Source organism: Oncorhynchus kisutch, linkage group LG13 (genome assembly GCF_002021735.2).
Source record: "Oncorhynchus kisutch isolate 150728-3 linkage group LG13, Okis_V2, whole genome shotgun sequence".
Lineage (NCBI taxonomy): Eukaryota > Metazoa > Chordata > Actinopteri > Salmoniformes > Salmonidae > Oncorhynchus > Oncorhynchus kisutch.
Window position 1 is genome coordinate 41,372,724 of NC_034186.2, and position 23,967 is coordinate 41,396,690.

The 23,967-nt window shown below is 41.1% G+C and overlaps 1 protein-coding gene across 1 annotated transcript in view; it reads left to right on the forward strand.

Moving 5' to 3' along the window:
- wdr18 (WD repeat domain 18) overlaps positions 1 to 23,967 on the forward strand; it is a 97,215-nt gene that overhangs the window by 21,999 nt on the left and 51,249 nt on the right. Inside the window, exons 18-19 of the mRNA XM_031786263.1 lie at positions 9,834 to 9,975; positions 22,804 to 22,947. Of these exons, the coding sequence (XP_031642123.1) occupies positions 9,834 to 9,975; positions 22,804 to 22,947 (286 nt within the window). The remainder of the gene's footprint in view (positions 1 to 9,833; positions 9,976 to 22,803; positions 22,948 to 23,967) is intronic.

The window sequence follows — 23,967 nt, forward strand, 5'->3', positions numbered from 1 at the left end:
AATTGTAGATCAGTCAGGGAACTCAGTGATTCACTATTTTCATTCAGTTTCTGGGGTTGAATGGTACTGAAGTAGGCCTAACTCTTCTCCAGTAGGTGGCAATGTGAGACTTCCATTACCAGTGCCTGTCGGCACTAAAGGGGAATGGAAATGTACAGGTTGTGGTAAACAAGATAGCAAATGTAAACCTGTTATTTTCCCTTTCCCTCAGACATTAGGTTTGCTAATTTAAATGGAATTGGTCAAATTTAGACGGAGGAAGGCTGTCGAACTACCTGGCAGTGAAATAAGGGATTGCTTTGGATTTACAATGAATGTATGACAGTCTGCTTTCCAAAGTAATACCGTCTCTTTTTCTAGTAGAGCATGTTATTATATTGCCAATGCATATCAAGGGAAGCAGCAATTTTTTTGTGTGTAAATTCTACTAAAGAAATAGTGTCAACCGTATGGCCCAGTATACAACCGTATGGCCCAGTATTTCAAATGAGACTTATAATTACCTATATCAACAGTCAACATCAGGCGGAGCTTTTGACATCTCAATTCCAAATAGCTTTTGCTGTATCAAAGTTCTTGATTGGTCCTCCTCTTACAACGCACTACCTAGGTTGCAACCATTTCCCCCTCAAAGCAGAGGCTTTGTGGTGTATAATCAAGAGTCCTGAAGCTGTACTTGCAGTTGAAAATAAATAATTGCTTTATAAGTCTAAACTATATTTTGCCCTTGTAGGTCTGCTCCTGTAATGCCAAACAAATGATGTAGCCCCACACAAGTGTGTTTAATCCGCTCATTAAAACCTCTTAAATGTGAAGGGCCTATATTTGGGGACCCTATGTGATAAAAAAAAAATATATATATACATTCAGTCTCTTATGAGAAAAGTAGACCCTATCTGGGAAAGCTGAGTATCTTGGCTATTGATCAGTGCCTTCAAATCTTTGACTTACTGCCATATATATGGGGATACAAATTTATAACCTAATTTCAAGATGGCTGCTACCTACATTCCGGTTAGCATTGTGAAGTATAAACTGAAAAAACACAGAATGCATTGATACACACCAAAATTCGGGGCTCCACAGATAATTAGGATATCTTATTTGTCTGCCTGTGACCTACCATTATTGATCACCAACCCCAAGAGTATCTTTTAAAATGTATTTGAAGTTTTCAACAAACGGCAAACAACTTACAAGGTAAGCTTAAATTTGGTCTGTGTTTGAGGTAAAGCTACATGGGGAGAATCAAATTAATCCTTAGATTGGCAATTGGCTAGATTTGTTCCTACCAATGTTATCTGATGTATGACTTAATGGCAACATCCAATGGCCACCGAGTGACTTATCCTTGCGTATCAAAAATATGTTGCCTGCTAATGCGCTGTAGGCATGCATGTCCCCGGACACCACCATAATGTTTGAAAGAGGCTGGTGTTGTAGAAATATTTTTTTTTATAGTGAACAATAACTTTTAAGCACATCCAGTTTGCAAAAACAGTGCAATTACCACATTCGGACACTTTGGAGAGGTTGAAAGGACACCTGGATACCCCCATAACACCACTACGATGTTTGGGTGCGGTTGATGTGGTTGAAATTGTGTTTTTATGCTGAACAAATAGCATTTAGGGATTGCAAATATGTAATAGCACTGGAATTACTATATATATATATATATATATATATATATATATATATATATATATATATATATATATATATATATATATATATATATATATATATATATATATATATATATATATATATATATATATATATATATATATATATATATATATATATATATATATATATAAAATATTTATTTAACTAGGCAAGTCAGTTAGAACACTATTATTTTCAATGACCTAGGAACAATAGGTTAACTGCGTTGTTCAGGGGCAGAACCTCAGATTTGTACCTTGTCAGCTCGGTATTCGATCTGGCAACCTTTCGATTACTGGCCCAACACTCTAACCAATAGGCTGCCTCCCGCTCCAATTTACCGACATATGCCACTTTGGAAAGGTTTAGGGAAAACTGGAAACGTCACCTGACACAACTTACCAAAACATCTGCCATTTCTAGTTAACTCTGTCAATTATATATTTTTTGTCTGATAATGTTCATGTTGTGGAAGCCAGTTCTAGTCATCAATAATTCAGTAATAGCTTGCAAATTTAAAAATGACTTTCAAAATAAAATAAATGTTATTTTGTGTGTGCTTGATCTTGTGTATTCTGATGTATGTATTTGTAAATATTATGGATCCCCATTAGCTGCTGCCAAAGGAACTTTCTCATAATCTCCTAGATGTCATCTTTTCAAATATACCAAGTTTTTGCATGTCAGAATCATGTAATTACACATGACTAGCAGTTACCTTTGGGTACGTCTACAGTGCCTTCGGAAAGTATTCAGACCCCTTGACTTGATCCACATTTTGTAATGTTACAGCCTTAAAACAATTTAAGATTTTTTTCGCAACTCAATCCAGACACTATCCCATAATGACAAAGCTAAAACAGGTTTTTAGAAACACTTGATAATAAAAACTGAAATATCACATATACATATGTTTTCAGACCCTTTACTCAGTACTTTATTGAAGCACCTTTTAGCAGTGATTACAGCATCGAGTCTTCATGGCACACCTGTATTTGGGACCATCTCCCATTCTTCTCTGCAGATCCTCTCAAGCCCTGTCAGGTTGGATGGGGAGTGTTGCTGCACAGCTTTTTTCCGCTCTCTCCAGAGATGTTAGATCGGGTTCAAGTCTGGGCTCTGGCTGGGCCACTCAAGGACATTCAGAAACTTGTCCCGAAGCCTCTCCCGAGTTGTCTTGGCTGTGCGCATAGTGTCGTTGTCCTGTTGGAAGGTGAACCTTTGCCCCAGTCTGAGAGCTTTGGAGCAAGTTTTCATCAAGGATCTCTCTGTATGCCCGAGTCCGTGCGGGAGTTGCAGCGATGGGACAAGACTGTAACTACCAATTTGATACCATGAAATTCGGAGTAAAAGGGAGTAAAAAAAAACACAAAACAACCCCACAGTATGATGCTGCCACCCATGCTTTACCGTAAGGATGGTGCCAGGTTTCCTAGAGTAAAATCTTGGTCTCATCAGGCAAGGGGTGCCTTTTGGCTATCTCCAAGCAGGCTGTCATGTGGCTTCCGTCTGGTCACCTCCCCGACCAAGGCCCTTCTCCCCCGATTGCTCAGTTTGGCCAGGCTGTCGACTCCAAGAGTCTTCGTGGTTCCAAGCATCTTCCATTTAAGAATGATGGAGGCCACTGTGTTTTTGGGGACCTTCAATGCTGCAGAAATATTTTGGTACCGTTCCCCAGATCTATGCCTCGACACAGTCCTGGTTCTGAGCTCTAAAGACAATTCCTTCAACCTCATGGCTTGGTTTTTGCGCTGACATGCACTGTCAACTGTGGGACCTTTGTTATATAGGCAGGTGTGTGCGCCTTTCCAAATCATGTCCAATCAATTGAATCTACCATAGGTGGACTCCAATCACGTTGTAGAAACATCTCAGGGATGATCAGTGGAAACAGGATGCATCTGAGTTCAATTTGGAGTCATAGCAAAGGGGCTGAATAAATCAAATCAAATTTTATGTCACATGCGCCAAATACAACAGGTGTACAGTGAAATGCTTACTTACAAGCCCTTAACCAACAATGCATTAAGAAGTTAACACCTTGTTCTTCTTAAGTAAAACATTAAGAATAAAAGTAACATACTTAAAACAGCAGCAGTAAAATAGCAGTAGCGAGTCTATATACAGGGGGTACCAGTACAGAGTCAATGTGCGGGGGCACCAGTTAGTTGAGGTCATTGAGGTAACATGTACATGTAGGTAGAGGTAAAGTGACTATGCATAGATTATTAACAGAGTAGCAGAAGGGTAAAAAGAGGGGTTCGGGTAGCCCTTTTAATTAGCTGTTCGGGAGTCTTATAGCTTGGGGGTAGAAGCTGTTAAGAAGTCTTTTGGACCTAGACTTGGCGCTCTGGTCCCGCTTGCTGTGTGGTATAGAGAACAGTCTGACTTGGTTGGCTGGAGTCTTTGGCAATTTTTAGGGCCTTCCTCTGACACCGCATCATGGTATCGAGGTCCTGCATGGCGGGAAGCTTGGACCCAGTGATGTACTTGGCCATACCCACTACCCTCTGTCGTGCCTTGCGGTCGGAACCCGAGCTCTCGATGGTGCAGCTGTAGAACCTTTTGAGGATCTGAGGACGCATGCCAAATCCTTTCAGTCTCCTGAGTCTTTGTCGTGCCCAGTTTACGACTGTCTTGGTGTGTTTGGACCATGACCATGATGATGGTTGGCTCTAACCAGAATAGAATGAGTGGGAGGCCCCGGTGCACAACTGAGCAAGAGGACAAGTACATTAGTGTTTAGTCTGAGAAACAGACGCCTCACAAGTCCTCAACTTGGCAGTTTCATTTTAATAGTACCAGCAAAACACCAGTCTCAACGTCAACAGTGACGAGGCGACTCCGGGATGCTGGCCTTCTAAACAGAGTTGCAAGGAAAAAGCCATATCTCAGGCTTGCCAATAAAATGAAAATATTAAGATGGGCAAAAGAACAGACACTGGACAGAGGAACTCTGCCTAGAAGGCCAGCGTCCCAGAGTCACCTCTTCACTGTTGATGTTGAGACTGGTGTTTTGCAGGTACTATTTATTGAAACTGCCAGGGGCGTCTGTTTCTCAAACTAAACACTAATGTACTTGTCCTCTTGCTCAGTTGTGCACCGGGGCCTCCCACTCATTCTGGTTAGAGCCAGTTTGACATGTTCTGTGAAGGGAGCAGTACAAAGCGTTGTACGAGATCTTCAGTTTCTTGGAATAGCCTTAATTTCTCAGAACAAGAATAGACTGAGTTTCAGAAGAAAGGTCTTTGTTTCTGGTCATTTTGAGCCTGTAATTGAACCCACAAATGCTGATGCTCCAGATAGTCAACTAGTCTAAAGAAGGCCAGTTTTATTGCTTCTTTAATCAGTACAAGTTTTCAGTTGTGCGCCTATGTAGATATTCCATAATAAATCAGCCTTTTCCAGCTACAATAGTAATTTACAACATTAACAATGTTGACACTGTATTTCTGATCAATTTGTTATTTTAACGGACAACAATTAGCTTTTTTTCAAAAACAAGGACATTTCTAAGTGACCCCAAACTTTTGAACAGTTGTGTACAGTGGCAAGAAAAAGTATGTGAACCCTTTGGAAATACCTGGATTTTTGCAGAAATTGGTCATCTGATCTTCATCTAGATCACAACAATAGACAAACACAGTCTGCTTAAACTAATAAAACACAAACAATTATATGTTTTCATGTCTTTATTGAACACACTGTGTTAACATTCACAGTGCAGAGTGGAAAAAGTATGTGAACCCTTGGATTTAATAACTGGTTGACCCTCCTTTGGCAGCATAACCTCGACCAAACGTTTTCTGTAGTTGCGGATCAGACCTGCACAACGGTCAGGAAGAATTTTGGACCATTCCTATTTACAAAACTGTTTCAGTTCAGCAATATTCTTGGGATGTCTGGTGTGAACTGCTCTTGAGGTCATGCCACAGGCATCTCAATCGGGTTGAGGTCTGGACTCTGACTGGGCCACTCCAGCAGATGTATTTTCTACTGTTGAAGCCATTCTGTTGATTTACTGCTGTGTTTTGTGTCGTTGTCCTGTTGCATCACCCAACTTCTGTTGTGCTTCAATTGGCGGACAGATTGCCTTATATTCTCCTGCAAAATGTCTTGATAAACTTAATTTTTCTGTCTCATAGCTAGCTGTCCAGGCCCTGAGGCAGCAAAGTAGCCCCAAGCTGTGATGCTCCCTCCCATAATTTACAGTTGGGATAAGGTTTTGATGTTGGTGTGCTGTGCCTTTTTTTTCCACACATAGGGTTGTGTGTTCCTTCCAAACAGCTCAACTGTAGTTTCATCTGTCCACAGAATATTTTTCCAGTAGCGCTGTGGAACATCCAGGTGCACTTTTTGTAAACTTCAGACATGCAACAATGTTTTTTTGGGGGGCAGCAGTGGCTTCTTCCGTGGTGTCCTCCCATGAACACCATTCTTGTTCAGTGTTTTACGTATCCTTGAGTCACCAACAGAGATGTTAGCATGTTCCAGAGATTTCTGTAAGTCTTTAGCTGACGCTCTAGGATTCTTCTTAACCTCATTGAGCATTCTGCGTTGTGCTCTTGCAGTCATCTTTGCAGGACGGCCACTCCTAGAGTAGCAACAGTGCTGAACTTTCTCCATTTATAATCACCTGACTCTCAATTTGTCTTACCGTGGACTGATGAACATCAAGACTTTTAGAGATACTTTTGTAACCCTTTCCAGCTTTATGCAAGTCAACAATTCTTTATCTTAGGTCTTCTGAGATTTTGTTTGTTCGAAGCATGGTTCACATCAGGCAATGCTTCTTGTGAATAGCAAACTCAAATTGTGAGGGTTTTTAATAGGGCAGGGCAGCTCTTACCAACATCTCCAATCTTGTAATTGATTGGACTCCAATTAGCTTTTGGAGAAGTCATTAGCCTAGGGGTTCACATACTTTTACAACATATGCTGTGAATGTTTAAATGTATTCAATATAGGCAAGAAAAATACAATAATTGGTATTTTATTAATTTAAGCACACTGTGTTTGTCTATTGTTGTGACTTAGATGAAGATCAGATCAAATTTTATGACCAATTAATGCAGAAATCCAGGTATTTCCAAAGGGTTCACATACTTTTTCTTGCCACTGTATATAAATACGTACTCAAAGCTAGCTGTTAACTAAAATGGCAAACAACAGGGAGACGGAGCACACACCGAAACTAAAGTAAGAAAGTAGGCCTATAAATATAAAAAAAACTAGAGATTTCACACCATTGACACCAGTACGTACGTGTGTGTATAGGAATTTACCACAGGGGGACTCAGTTGTAGAAACATCTCAAGGATTATCAATGGAAACAGGATGCACCGGAGCTTATGTAAATAAGGTATTTCTGGTTTTTATTTTTATACGTTTGCATGCATTTCTAAAAAACAGTTTTCACTTTGTCATTATGGGGTGTGTAGATTGAGGCAAAAATGTTTAATCCATTTTAGAATAAAGCTGTAACGTAACAAAATGTGAAATTCTTTCCCAATGCACTGTAAGTCCGATTTCAGATATTTGGCTTTATTTTTGCATATTTTTTATTTTTGCTTAATAATATTTACAAGTTGTCCCGTCTCAGGTTTATAAGAAGTGAGTGCTAAATGCTAACTCCTGTTCATGTACGCTGGTTAGCATAGCTAGCATTCAGAAATCATTGGTGGCAATAGATGCTTCAATTCCATTGTTTTGGTCGAGTTCGTTTGACCTCTACCGCATATTGCCACTGTTGGGTTGAAAGCCCAATCTATACACTCTATTTTTATGAGTCCTGCGTCTTCATTGTGCGGTGTGTTGCCCAGGCAACCCAAGACTCTTTGCTTTTTTCAGCAAGGTGCAACAAAGTTTATCACGTTAAGAGTCCATGTGAAGGCTGACGCTGACTCAACCGCACAAATGCCCAGTGTCCCATCTTCAGTCAGCTGTTCGTTCCACAATTTTTTATTTTATTTAAACGGTTATGGCGGCTATTTTATTTTCATGACGGTCTTGTTTATACGGTAATTGTGCCTGCCCTATTCCCGCGTCAATTCTTTCCATTTCATCAATGTGTCAGCATGTTCATTAAGTATTGGTGTGTAGGGCCAAAAATCATTAATCTCCAACAGTTTATTTACATGACTGAGGCTTCGACTATATACCACAAACACATCCGCTCTCTTCGCCAGACTGACTTTAATTTCCAATTACAGTTTGAAGAACATTAGTCCAGTGTTAGCTACTTTCTCTGACCTTCGCCTTTTTGAAGGGACAATGTGAAACTCAATGTAGCATAAAGAACAGAGTGCTATGGGTCTGAGAGGAATTTTAAATGGCCACCGACCTGCATCGGGTAATGCACCTTTCACATGTGAAGAATGGCCTGGGTTGGGCCCATACACTGACATTAAGTGGTTTGCTTTGACCCCATCCCAGAGGGATGTAATGAGCGGACGTGGCTCAAGTCTCCACTAACATCTCCGTGATACACCCTGAGCATCGTTGGAATAGGTCCGAAATTGCCTCAAAGGGAGTATTGGAACTTGAATTCTGTTAGTGGTTTGATATTCCTCAAAATGCCCCAGGCTGCTTCTTCTCCCTTTTTGTGTGCACACGCAGTAGCCTATGCTGTGGTGTGTGCCTGTACGGGTTATGTTTGTCACAGATGTTGCTGCAGACAGGTTGTCCCTGAGATCCTGCCAAGGAGCGCCTCTTGCTGCCGAGCTGACAGAATGAGTCCTGGGTCCCGCTCAGATAATCAGGCTTTCTATCCTCCCCCTCTTTCCCACTCGCTCTCTCGCTCTGTTTATTCACCTATTGGCCGCCTCCTGTCCTGTCCTGCTCTGGCAAGTTGTCTCGACTGAGCAAGAACCAGCGATGCTCAGAGCTACAATATATACTCAGAAAATTGAATTTTTGGTCTAAATCTCTGGCTACAAGAATACAGCAAAATATTTGTTTTTCCCACTAATAATCTCACAAAAAAATAATTGAGATTTTAAGTTTTTAAATCGTCAAAATGTGAAGGAAGTACATATGTTTTTGGTTTACTTTCAAATGGTTGAGGTAGAAAGATTTGAATTTTTTTGTCATGGTTCTGTATTGGTGTTTTGAGGTTAGTTTGAGATCACGCCTAAGACAGCCCTACAGAGAGACAGGACGGACAACTGATCGTCCTCGCAGTGGCAGACTACGTGTAACAACACCTGCACAGGATCGGTACATCCGAACATCACACCTGAGGGACAGGTACAGGATGGCAACAACAACTGCCCGAGTTACACCAGGAACGCACAATCCCTCCATCAGTGCTCAGACTGTCCGCAATAGGCTGGACTGAGGTCTTGTAGGCCTGTTGTAAGGCAGGTCCTCACGGCAACAACGTCAACTATGGGCACAAACCCACCGTCACTGGACCAGATAGGACTGGGAAGAAGTGCTCTTCACTGACGAGTCGTGGTTTTGTCTCACCAGGGGTGATGGTCGGATTTGCGTTTATTGTCGAAGGAATGCGCGTTTCACCGAGGCCGGTACTCTGGGGCGGGATGGAGGTGGAGGGTCTGTCATGGTCTGGGGCGGTGTGTCACAGCACCATCGGACTGAGCTTGTTGTCATTGCAGACAATCTCAACGCTGTGTGTTACTGGGGAAGACGACATCCTCCCTCATGTTGTACCCTTCCTGCAGGTTCATCCTGACATGACCCTCCAGCATGACAATGCCACCATCCATACTGCTCATTCTGTGCGTGATTTCCTGCAAGACAGGAATGTCAGTGTTCTGCCATGGCTAGCGAAGAGCCCGGATCTCAATCCAATTGAGCACGCCTGGGACCTGTTGAATTTGAGGGTGAGGGCTAGGGCCTTTCCTCCCCAGAAATGTTTGGGAACTTGCAGGTGTCTTGGTAGAAGAGTGGGGTAACATCTCACAGCAAGAACTGGCAAATCTGGTGCAGTCCTAGAGGAGGAGATACTGTCTGTTACTTTTTATTTTTATTCCCCCCCCTGTTCAGGGACACACGTGTTCAGTTTGTCTCAGTTGTCGAATCTTACGTTCATACAAATATTTACATGTTTCAGTTTGAAAATAAAAACAGTTGACAGTGAGAGGATGTTTATTTTATGCTGAGTTTATATAAATGACAAAACCCTCCCTCTGTTGCAGTGTGGTGCAGCTGGATCCGTCACACACCCCTGAGCCTCGTCATGTCCTGTCCCGTCATTCTCTCCCCATCACCGACATCCACTGTGGCCTGATGGGACCCCAGGCTCGAGTAGCTACTGCATCCCTGGACCAGACAGTCAAGGTGGGCTTTTTCCTTGCATCCTTACTATGCTTGTCCAAAGGGGAATTTGGGCTTGTGTATGTAGCACAAAGCTTTTGACTTTCTTAATGGTACATTTCTTTCCAATGAGAATATCATTAATAAAAAATACTCTTTCCATGCCTCAAGCTGTTGAGGTGGAATAACACAATGCAATCTGAAGTTTGCGAATGACTGTGGGCTTATAAATGCATATTTTATGATGTCTTCCACTTGTAGTTTTATTATTCACAACATTCTTATTGATAAACATCTAATCTAACGAAGTTCTGACGTGCACTCTAGCGTTGTGATTTATCTGTATTCTAAATGGATACCTACGTGCCTACCGATGTTTTTAAAAAAATTTTTGGGGGGGGAACATTGGGGGGGGAACATTTTTATACCAGTGCAATCTTAATTAAAAAACTCAAAGTTTTGATACTCTGTTTCGATTAAAAAAACATTAGGCCTTTTGTCTCAGAGCGTCATTTTAACGCTCTTGCAATAGTGTTTTATGTGCTACATTACCCTTAGCATTGGGATTTGTGTTTACTGGAACTGAAGTGGGAGGTGGTAGCCTAGTTTACAGGTCATTTGCATGCAGACATATCGACCAGTCGGAATATCGAAGCTAAATTGTTAGTCCACGCAAGCAGTGTTAGGGGGAAAAAACATGAATATTGATGAAAGGGTACCTCGCAGATGTGAATCCCCATTGGGTCTTAAGTATAATTTTATTTGTTACTCATTTTAACGTGCTAACAATCCTTAATGTTTTGTGGCTCAAGTCCCAAAATAGGAAAACAATTCTCTCTAATCGCATGAAGATGCATAAAACAAGATATGCAGTTTTTGACACGCAGAAGATTTGCCAATCACTCTATCCCATTGTATTAGTTAAAGGCCCAATGCAGCCATTTTTTAAAACCTCACTATCAAATAATATCTGGGTTCCTAACTGTTATAGTTTTAAATTTAAAATGGTGAAAAATAGTGTTTTTTAGCAAAAAACTATTTGTCATGCAATTTTGTTAGGACTGTCTGGGAGTGGTCTGAGTTAGGGACCTATTTGGAATGGCCTAATAGGAGAGACATGTAACCTGAGAACTAGCTGTTATTAGCAAAACCTGCTGATTTTAGAAGTTCCAATGTTGATGGTATTCTTAACCAATAACAATAAGGAAATCATACTGATCGAATTGTTTCACACTGTGCTAGTTTCTAGTGCTAGTTTCATCAGCTGTAGTACAAATATGAAACAGGAAATTGGAATTTTGACCACACTGGGCCTTTAAAGATAATTGCTTAAAACTGTCTTATTTACTGTTGCATTATCACATGAATTGATCAAATGTTTTTGTCCAATTTAAAACAAAGAATAATAATCTTGTATTGGGCCTCTAAAGTGAATGATATTTCCTCCTTTTACCTCATTTATATAACTGGATTCGTTATCCCTTTGAAAAATATAAATGTACGGTTTGAAATTGAAGAAAATATATATTTTTATAAATGTGAATAATTTTTATTTGGCGTACCCCCCACGGCATTGCGTGTACCCCTGGTAGTACCTGAACTAGAGAAACAAAATCAATACCACACTGACTGTTGTGAAAATTGTTAAGCCATGTTTGAAGGCCACAGCAGTGTTGCGCAAAGAGGGGCAAAGTCGGAAGGAAAAACTACAAGGGGGATTATCCAAGGAACTGAATAACACCCGATTTGTCTGGATTCAACATCAATGAACCCCCATATCAGTCATTGATGCTCGTGAGTCCTGCCATTGCTTAATTTCCTTCACAGTTCTGCCTGTCATTCTTACCCACTGAACATGTAACTTTTTGAACAACACCATTCTGACATCATATATTTGTTGAGTAAGCATGTGGAAAGACTGGAGCAACACTCAGTGTACCAAAAATATATTTTTTCTGCTCCTTTTGAATTTGCACTGACAGGATTTGAAGTAATCAGGCTTGTAAAATGCGAATGGAGACATGGCAGATTCAAGGGCTGGTGGCGTTTGATGGCGTTTGATGGCTACTGTAGCTCTGTGAGGACGCTATTGGATGAGCTGACGGGTTGACAAGCCATTCGATCAAGGGAGCCAAGAGTTGTGACGGGTTGGACCCCTGTGACGTACCAGATCGTGTGTGCTAAGGTTTCCATTACACGGACCCCAAACAGGCTGCGCGCGTGCGCCATCGTGCGTCAATTTATTTTGTCCCCCCCACACCAAACGTGATGACAACACTTATTGCAATTTAGCTAGTTAGCTTGCACTTGCTAGCAAATTTGTCCTATTTAGCTAGCTTACTGTTAGCTAATGTGTCCTGGGACATAAACATAGGGTTGTTATTTTACCTGAAATGCACAAGGTCCTCTACTCCGCCAATTATTCCACACATAAAACGGTCAACCGAATCGTTTCTAGTCATCTCGTTTCCTTACAGGTTTTTTCTTCTCTTGACTTTATATTGTGATTGGCTTTCATAAATTAGGTGCATTACCGCCACTGACCTCGTTCGTCTTTCAGTCACCCACGTGGGTATAACCAATGAGGAGATGGCACATGGGTACCTGCTTCAATAAACCAATGAGGAGATGGGAGAGGCAGGATTTGCAGCCTATCTGCGTCACAAATAGAACTGACTTCTATTTTAGCCCTTGGCAACGCAGATGCTCATTGGCGCAATAATTGAATAATATAGATTTCTAAACTTATTTTGTGATGCTCGTGCACGCGACGTGAGCGGTGAAGTCAGCCGGACATTTGATCGCCAACTCTTTAATTTACCAGGCATTTGAGAAATGTATCTGACCCATATGCATTGGGTGCATAACCTGACTAGGGCATCCACCCATGGTGTTCAGAATGACAGAAATCACATTTAGAATATGGTAATTAACAAAACATGCAAGTCGAGTATGCAACGATGTGTTGTCCTTACCGAATTCTGATGTGCACTTTGAACAGTTTAGAATAACTGTCCTCATTTACTTTTCCTCAGCCAACAAGACAAGTAACCAACAGCATGATCACTGGCCTATGTCAACCTACTACAGTAGAAACGTTTAGGCTACCTATTCTATTGGTCAGTTTGTCGAGAAAGAAATGGCATATTCTGGGACAGTTGTGGGACGATCAATCCCAAATTCATACAACCAGTAGGCGTCGGCTACATGAAAAAAGCAATGAGTCTGATGCAACCAATCATAACGTTTAGCTTAAAATATTGATGAACTATTATTTCTTCACATTATAAGCACAGCAATGCCCACATGGCAGCAGGCTACACATGAATAGTCGTTCTATAATCCAATTAGGATGAAAACACCATTGTCAAACGGGCACACCACATGCGAGCGGTTTAGAAAGAGGAGATTTAATATGCTACTTTGAAGCAAGGTAAGACATGCTTCATATGTATTAAAATGTACAGATTTGAAACTATCACCAACTCATTGCATAGTGGTATCTGACGCACTGATGAAGCCTGCCTTCCGTTGCCATTTGATGCCCCGTTCAAAACAACTGGGAACTCGGAAATATCCAACGTCAGTGCTTTCAAGACCACTGGGAACAAGGATTTTTTTTTTTTCTCAAAACATGATTTCACAATGGGATATATTGCATATCCGCCATTTAAAAAAAAAATGTAAATAGTACCCTCAAAATACCAGTCTCAACAGCGAATAGGCGACTCCAGGATGCAGTGTTAATGTTGTAAATGACTATTGTAGCTGGAAACAGCTGATGAATTTTTTTTTTTATATATATATATACATATACTTATTTTATGGAATATCTACATAGGCGTACAGAGGCCCATTTATCAGCAACCACCACTCCTGTGTTCCAATGGCACGTTGTTAGCTAATCCAAGTTTATCATTTTAAAAGGCTAGTTGATCATTCAGAAAACCCTTTTGCAATTATGTTAGCACAGCAGAAAACTGTTGTGCTGATTAAAGAAGCTTTAAAACTGACCTTCTTTAGACTAGTTGAGTATCTGGAGCATCAACATTTATGAGTTTGATTACAGGCTCAAAATGGGCAGAAACAAAGACCTTTCTTCTGAAACTCGTCAGTCTATTCTGGTTCTGAGAAATGAAGGATATCCCATCCAAGAAATTGCCAAGAAACTGAAGAGCTCATACAACGCTGTGTACTACTCCCTTCACAGAACAAACTGGCCCTAACCAGAATAGAAAGAGGAGTGGGAGGCCCCGGTGCACAACTGAGTACATGAGTGTCTAGTTTGAGAAACAGACACCTCACAAGTCCTCAACTGGCAGCTTAAATAAATAGTACCAGCAAAACACCAGTCTCAACGTCCTGGAGTGGTCTAGCCAGTCTCCAGATCTCAACCCCATAGAAAATCATTGGAGGGAGTTGAAAGTCCGTGTTGCCCAGCAACAGCCCCAAAACATCACTGCTCTAGAGGAGATCTGCATGGAGGAATGGGCCAAAATACCAGCAACAGTGTGTGAAAACCTTGTGAAGACTTACAGAAAACATTTGACCTCTGTCATTGCCAACAAAGGGTATATAACAAAGTATTGAGATCAACTTTTGTTATTGACCAAATTCTTATTTTCTACAATCATTTGCAAATAAATTCATAAAAAAGCCTACAATATGATTTTTCTGGATTTTCCCCCCCCATTTTGTCTGTCATAGTTGAAGTGTACCTATGATGAAAATTACAGGCCTCATCTTTTTAAGTGGGAGAACTTGCACAATTGGTGGCTGACTAAATACTTTTTTGCCCCACTGTATCCATAGTTTCCACGCTTTGGCTTCCGTTTTTTAGTGTTTTCGAAAATGTGGAAATAATGCCTGCTCTAGAATGCCCTTTGAACCAATCAGAATCAAGTATTCAACAATGCTATGGTATAAACACAAACAATTTTCTTCTGTACAAAACAATTATTCATCTCGTTTCTCTCCATCATAGAAATGTGGTTTGTTACTTGTCATCTTTTGTCTGAAGTGTATTGAAAAAAAACTAAAAACCTTCTGCCACCTGCAGTTTGCCCAGGTCGTAAAGGCATAATGGAATGCAAATATTAAGTGATGAACTGAAGCTATGTATAGGGAGCGAGGCAACACAGGCCCTGGTGCTCTGTGTGTTTGATGTCTGTCTCCCTCTCCCCTCTCCCTTCATCCCCCAGTGTGTGGATGAGCTACTGGAGCGTGTGCTTGTCTGTCCCCGACGCAGGGCATCAACTACTCTGATTAGCTTTTGACTCCTGTGCCGAGTGACTGACTGACATCCAGCGGCTCATTGAGAAATCACTCCCAGGCTTTTATTTAGCCAGCCAGACAGTGTTCCTATTGATTTGTAACGGCAGGGCCATCTTTGCAAATATAGAAAAAAAATCTGTTTGAGGTCATAGAATTACTCTAGACAATATATTGCATTGGCGCGTACTGTAAATAGGTCCACAATTCTTGAGGCTCCTGGTTTTGAAATGGGCACTAATACAATGGAAGACAATATAGCCACAATGGAAATCAACCTGTTAAAATGATCAGCCTTTCACACAGGCATCAATAATGAATGCCACTGGATTATGAATTTAATTAAGAAGATGTCATATCTAAACCCTGATCAATATGATTAATCAGTCATGCTCCCGCAGGGTATTTCTCCCATGCGTTTGTGGTACTTACTTGAGCTCTCAGAAATGGTAGATAATCTGCTAAAGCCTCATACCTAGCCTCTGCATCACGTCAGGTAACTCATACCCTCCTGTCTACTGCATTAATCTAATCTACTGAAGGCTAGATTATATTTCCATACAATATATAGGACCACGGTCACAGCTATGCCTTATCTTTATGTAATCAAAAGAATAACTGATGTGCCTTAATCATTTTTAATGCACCTCTCTAGTTACTTGGTTTTGGAGTCTATTTTTATGGCCAAAAGTAGGAGGCAGTTGAGTTGGCATTTTGAGTAAGCATTCTCAATGTTTTAATAAATCAAAAACAAAATCTCCAAGTTATGTTGAATAATAAAACATCTCAGCATTCTCACCCTGCAGCCAGGAAGTAAGCCAAGAGCTAGTGCTTTGGTTGACCAAAACATCGATTGGCTTTTGCACCGACTTCACACGCTATAGGTGTAATTGGGATTGCTGATATGTTGGTACTGCACTTATTCCGTTGCACAGCCTTGCACAAACACGTGATCTTTTGCTAAGGTTTGAAGCTATGGTTGCAGTTATGATGGCATGTAGACTTGGATGTGAATCATGTATTCTCATCTCTGGAATGCATTCCTGTTAAATTAGGTCAACCCCTCAAAATCCAATTAAGATAATATACATTCAATGCATTGGGAAATGTATACAAACAACCTCAATTTTTTAAAAGCCACACAGCACTGTGTTAAACTCAATATGCATTCTGTAGTGACTTAATTACTATTAGTATCAGACACATTGTGTCAACGATCAGTACAGTGAAAATGTCCACAATATTTACCTGCCTGTAAGCTATTTCTTCTGACTGAGCCCCCCACCATTCATTCAAAAAGTAGCAGTATCCAGTTATAACTAATGAGATTTGATCCTAATATAGTGAGATAGGGGTACAGAGTTCACATAGTTCGTTCTGTTCTACAGTGCATTTGGAAAGTATTCAGTCCCCTTTTTCCATGTTTTGTTACATTACAGCCTTATTCTAAAATTGATTAAATAACAATCTACCCACAACACAGCATGACAAAATGAAAACGGGTTTTTACAAATTTTTGCTAACTTTATAAAAAATGTAAAAACAGAATTACCTTATTGAAATAAGTATTCAGACCCTTTGTTTTGAGACTCGAAACTGAGCTCAGGTGCATCCTGTTTCCATGGATCACCCTTGAGGTGTTTCTACAACTTGATTGGAGTCCACGTGCGGTGAATTCAATTTATTGGACATGATTTGGAAAGGCACACACCAGTTTATATAAGGTCCCGCAGTTGACATTGCATGTCGGAGCAAAAACCAAGCCACGAGGTCGAAGGAATTGTCTGTAGAGCTCCGAGACAGGATTGTGACGAGGCACAGATTTGGGAAAGGGTACAAAAGAAATTGGGCAGCATTTGAAGATTTCCAAGAACACCGTGGCCTCCATCATTCTTTAATGCATAAGTTTGGAACCACCAACACTCTTCCTAGAGCTGGCTGCCCAGCCAAACTAAGCAATTGGTGGAGAAGGGCCTTGGTCAGGGAGGTGACCAAGAACCCGATGGTCACTCTGACAGAGCTCCAGAGTTCTTCTGTGGAGATGGGAGAACCTTCCAGAAGGACACATCTCTGCAACAGTCCACCAATCAGGCCTTTATGGTAGAGTTGCTAGACGGAAGCCACTCCTCAGTAAAAGACACATGACAGTCCACTTAGTTTGCCAAAAGGCACCTAAGGACTCTCAGAACATGAGAAACAAGATTCTCTTATCTGATGAACAATTTGGCCTGAATGCCAAGTCTGGAGGAAACCTGGCACCATCCCTACAGTGAAGCATGGTGGTGGCAGTATCATGCTGTGGGGATGTTTTTCAGTGGCAGGGACTGGGAGACTAGTCAGGATCGAGGGAAAGGTGAACAGAAGAAAGTAGAGATCCTTAATGAAGGTTCAACTTCTGACAGAACAACGACCCTAAGCACACAGACAAGACAACGCAGGAGTGGCTTTGGGACAAGTCTCGGTGTCCTTGAGTGGCCCAGCAAGATCCCGGACTTGAACCCGATCTAAAATCTCTGGAGAGACCTGAAAATAGCTGTGCAGCGACACACCCCAGCCAGCCTGGCAGAGCTTGAGAGAAACTCTCCAATTACAGGTGTGCCAAGCTTGTAGCGTCAGACCCAAGAAGGCTGTAATCGCTGCTAAAAGGTGCTTAAACAAAGTGCTGAGTAAAGGGTCTGAATACTTATGTAAATGTGATATTTAAGGTTAAACATTTTTTATTTTTTTTTATTACATTTTCTAAACCCGCTTTTGTGTTTTCATTATGGGGTATTGTGTGTAGATTGATGAGGGGGAAACAACTATTTTAAACATTTTAGTATAAGGCTGTAATGTAACAAAATGTGGAAAAAGTCTAGGGTGTTCGGAATATTTTCCAAAGGCGCTGTATCTCCAAGACGAAGAGTTGCGTTACAAATGATCTGTTAACGTCATCAGGCACCTGCTCTGAGCTGGAAATCATTTTGAACAATGTCCCTGCCCATGACTTGTTCAAAAGTATTTATTTACAGGATGTACAGTATTTTATTCAGCAGTTGGGTCACATGCAATCTAAATGCTTGTGGCTCATGTCCAATAGCAAAACAAATGTCCAGCAAAACAAAATGGAAATACTACCTCCTTCAAATGTTTTCAAGTGAATCAATTGCAGCTCTTTTAACAGTCATCGTAGTTGTTTAACATGCAACTTGTCGATCAATCCATTATATTCCATAGTTTGAAAGGAATTAGTGTGAAGTGATTTAGCCCATATTGTATAGATAAAACCATAGTTTGATAAATTACAGAGTGGAGCTCTGATAATTCTGACCCACCTTTCCTCCCCAGTGGTTTATATTTAATTGACAGGCGTGGGTTGTCTCCTTCCATCTCTCTTCTTCTTTCATCTTGAAAGTCTCATGTCCCCCGTGGCAGTTGGAACAGCCCACCAGCTTCAGAACAACTTTTTTTTTATTAGGCTAATATTTTTGACTTCATATTTAGGTTCACCAAACATTTTCACACTTAAGATTTTCTGCATGGCTCAATGTAACACAGAGTCCTACTTACCACTTTCCATCTATAATTCTGAAGTTTGATTTATTGTAGCATGTTTTGGCTAAGTCAATAGCTTCCCTTCATGACAAATAGCTGGCAAACAATTTCCATTAGAATAAATGCATAAGTAAATTGTAAATCCAGAACATTCACTTTTGTCTTACTCGTGCTTAACTTTAACGCTATTCCTACACCATCCATTGGGTTATATAATTCAAATGGACTGCTTTTCATAACCTCTGCCATTTGCAGTAAATTAACTTAGCACAAGAAACAACTTTTAAAATACTCAACTTTCAAGCCTCTCAACAGATGAGAATATCCTTCATACACGTGTTTCATTCAAATATATAACTTGAAATCAGTAGACAATATGCACGCACATAATGCAACTCAGTCTACCTCACTTATATTGAGTCTCATTGTGCAGGATGCCATGTCTGGCTCTCTTTTGCTCAATTCTATTACGTCTTCACTGCATACCAAATTTGTCAGCGGCTCGGAGTGTCATGTTCAATATCATCAGCTGCTCTATAGATTCCAGGCTGTCAGTCTCCACAGACAAATAATTCCCCCTGTCCGATGACTGGGAGTGATCGTGTTGGCTGAAGGAGAAGCAGACGGCATGCCAGAGAACAGGGCTTGTTAGGACAAGGCAGGTTGGGCTACAGACAACTTTCACTAGCCCCCCTCCCTCCCACCCCTATGACAGACTCTAAATGGATGAGCCCCACCATTCCCTCTAGTATACTCAGCAGAGTAGTGTCTTGGAGGAGAGATGGGAGGAGGTGTTTTTGAATTATTTCATATCTTATTTTGTTTTTTAATGTTTTTGTAATTCCATGACTGGATTGCCTAGAAGTTGGCTTTGTTCAGGCCTGGCTATCAACGTTTTTCTCTCCCAAAAGCAATCAGGGTTTTCCTTCAAGCCGTTAGCAAAGTTTGCTTTTGATAAATGGTGCGATCAAAATCAATTTGATTATGGTTCTACCAAAGGGAGCGCATATACTTTTCATGTCATCACTAAATCTGTCTTTATTTAAATCACTTTATTTTTTACCAGGCTTGGAGTCTGCTAGATTTCTTTAAAAAACAAGAACAAATATGGGCTATATGATCACACCTGTTGTTCAGAACTAAATTACAGTGCGTTCGGAAGGTATTCAGACCCATTTTTCCACATTTGGTTAAAATACAGCCTTATTCTAAAATTGATTGTTATTATTGTTATCAATCCACACACATTAACTCATGACAAAGCGAAAACCAGGTTTTTAGAAATGTTTGTTAATTTATATTTAAAAAATAAATAAATGCTTATTTACATAAGTATTCAGACTTTGCTATGAGACTCTAAATAGTTTTTCAGGTGCATCCTGTTTCCGTTGATCATCTTTGAGATGTTTCTACAACTTGATTGGGCTCCACCAGTCTATATAAGGTCCCACAGATGACAGTGAATGTCAGAGCAAAAGCTAAGCCATGAGGTCGAAAGTATTGTCTGTAGAGTTCCGAGACAGGATTGTGTCGAGGCACAGATCTGGGGAAGGGTACCAAATAATGTGTGCAGCATTAAAGTTCCACAAGAATACAGTGGCCTTAAATGAAAGAAATTTGGAACCACCAAGACTCTTCCTAGAGCTGGCTGCCAACCGGGGGAGTAGGGTCTTGGTCAGGGAGGTGACCAAGAATCCGATGGTCACCCTGACAGAGCTCCAGAGTTCCTCTGTGGAGATGGGAGAGCCTTCCAGAAGGACAACCATCTCTGTAGCACTCCACCAATCAGGCCTTTATGGTAGTGTGGCCAGACTTCTCAGTAAAAGGCACATGTCAGCCCACTTAGAGTTTGCCAAAAGGCACCTGAAGACTCTGACCATGAGAAACGAGATTATCTGGTCTGATGAATCCAAGATCGAACTCTTTGGCCTGAATGCCAAACTTCACATCTGGAGGAAACCTGGCACCATCCCTACAGTGAAGCATGGTGGTGGCAGCATCATGCTGTGGGGATGTTTTTTGGTGTCAGGGACTGGGAGACTAGTCAGGTTTGAGGTAAAAATGAACAGTGCAAAGTACAGAGAGATCCTTGATGAAGCGCTCAAGAACTCTGACTCTGGCAACGGTTCACCTTCCAACCGTACAATGACCCTAAGCACACAGCCAAGACAGCGCAGGAGTGGCTTTGGGACAAGTCTCTGAATGTCCTTGAGTGGCCCAGCTAGAGCCCGTACTAACATCAACCCGATCTAACATCTCTGGAGAGACCGAGCTTGAGAGGATCTGCGGAGACGAATGGAAGAAACTCCCCAAATAAAGGTTTGCCAAGCTTGTAGTGTCAGACCCAAGAAGACGTGAGGCTGTAATTGCTGCCAAAGGTGCTTCAACAAAGTACTCAGGAAAGGGTGTGAATAATTATGTAAATGTGATATTTCAAAAAATATATATACATTAGCAAAAATGTCTAAACCTGTTTTTGCTTCGTCATTATGGGGTATTGTTATTGTGTTGATTGAGGGAGTAAAACAATTGTATTCAATTTAATAATAAGGCTGTAACGTAACAAATTCCAAGTGGCTCTCCAAACAGGTCAGGGACAAAGTTGTGGAGAAGTACAGATCAGGGTAGGGTCAAAAAATATATATCTGAAACTTTGAACATCCCATGGAGTACCATTAAATACATTATTAAGAAGTTGAAAGAATATGGCACAACAACAAACCTGCCAAGAAACGGCTGCCCACCAAAACTCACAGACCAGGCAAGGAGGGCATTAATCAGAGGCAACAAAGAGACCAAAGATAACCCTGAAGGAGCCGCAAAGCTCCACAGAGGAGATTGGAGTATCTGTCCATAGGACCACTTTAAGCCGTACACTCCACAGAGCTGGGCTTTACCGGAAGAGTGGCCAGAAAAAAGCCATTGCTTAAAGAAAAAATAAGCAAACATATTTGGTGTTCACCAAAATTCTCCAAACATATGGAAGATAGTATTCTGGTCAGATTAGACTAAAATGTGGCTTTTTGGCCATTAAGGAAAACGCTATGTCTGGCACAAACCCCAACACCCAACATCACCCAGAGAACGCCATCCTCGCAGTGAAGCATAGTGGTGTCAACATCATGCTGTGGGTATGTTTTTCATCAGCAGGGACTGGGAAACTGGTCAGAATTGAAGGAACGATGGATGGCGCTAAACACAGGGACATTCTTGAGGGAAACCTGTTTGTCTTCCAGAGATTTGAGACTGGGACGGAGGTTCACCTTCCAGCAGGACTATGACCCTAAGCCTACTGCTAAAGCAACACTCAAGGGGTTTAACCTCTCTGGGATATTCGGGACGGTAGCGTCCCACCTCAACAACAGCCAGTGAAAGTGCAGGGTGCCAAATTCGAAACAACAGATCTCAATTAAAATTCCTCAAACATACAAGTATTTTACAACATTTTAAAGATGAACTTCTCGTTAATCTAGCCACAGTGTCCGATTTCAAAAAGGCTTTACACCGAAAGCACCACAAACGATTATGTTAGGTCAGAGCCAAGTCATAGAAAAACACTTTTTTCCATTTTAATTTCAGGTTGTAAGGGGGGGGGGGGGTGAATACTTTCGCAAGTCACTGTACTTTCCAGTTCCAAAATCTGTTCCTCAGCAGTTTTTTTTATATTTTTTTTATATAAATTTCTCTTCTAGCTGTAATAATGGATTAGCTCAATGAATGGCCATCAAGATCTTGGCACAATGTAAGTGTCATAGGCACTAAATGATTTGATCTGTCCAAGTCATTAAGTTGAGGTTGGAACAGAAATTTGCAGGCGTTCTGCAGACTAAGATGTATTTTAGTGTCTTGCACTCTTAAACGGCCCACTCCTCTAAGACAGACAGGGTCAGACTAACAGCCCTGCAGTGTGAGCTCATACTGATAATGTGACGTTATACAGTATCCTTTAAAGCTGAAGTTAAACAATGTCCATAACTCGGATCAAATTAACCATAAAACTCTCTTCTCCTTTTTTTTGTCGTTTGCTCTCTCTCTCTCAAACTCTAGCTTTGGGAGCTATCCTCTGGCGAGATGCTCCTGTCTGTTCTTTTTGACGTAGGCATCATGTCAGTGACCCTTGACCCCTGCGAGTACTACCTCTTCTGCGGTGGCAGTGACGGCGGTATATTTCAGGTGTCCCTCTGTAGCCAGGTAAGCTATATGGTTTTTGTCTTCGCCACCCTCACTGTTTAACCCTGAACTTTCATCGATTAACTCTCTTAATGATGGATCCGTCAAGCACAACCATGCCCACACAGACATGGTTTCTTTGTTTCATAACATCAAGGGTTCATCAATGGCGTTTCTGTACATTATAAACAGGTTGCCCTACTATAAATAACCAACCCGTTGTGGACAGTACTCACGGACAGAAGTGTCCGGACAGAGGTGAGCTCAGCCGGGTGACGGCAAATTGAAAAACAGATATACAGCAGGCACAATGGGCCACAGTCTGGCGACGCCGCAAGGGCAAGTGACGTAACTAAGAGAGACTTTGAACTGACAGTCATTTGTAAAACCATAGCCAGTTCATATAACTTTGAAGACTGCAGATGAGCAGCCTGAGGCAAATAAGCACATTAATGTCAAGCCCTTGAAAATAACCTTAGAATTGCATATACTGTCATCAAACCCGTTACCTGATTATTAATTATTTAAAAGTGAGACAATTTAATTTCCACAAGTGAAGGCGGAAACACGTCACCAAGTACACACAACTGACAACTTAATAAATTGAGAACATTACAAATAAAATAATCCCTCCACCTGTCAATTGCCGCATAATACACCTTTGACTGAATTCCCTTTTGAGTTAGTCCTGTACGTTTCCCAGTGAAGCACCAAAATACAGTACACTTCGTAAGAAGGGCCCCTCTGATCAGCTGACAGTGCCTTGATGTGTCTCCACACTGCTGGCCTGGAACCTGGCTGCTAAAGTTTGTTAATGAAGAGGGGAATGTAAGTGATGTTTGGACCAGCCCACATCTCTCTGGTGCACAGGGAAGGTCAAGGCAGGTTGAATTTACACAAAGCTTTGTCTAGTGGGAGATTTGGGGGGCATTTCCGGAACACTGCTCTAAAGCATCCTAAAGAATCTTTGCTTGGGCTTACCCCAGTTTTTCCAGCTTAAGCCACTGAGAAAGACTTCTTCAGTTCAAAAGGAAAATATTA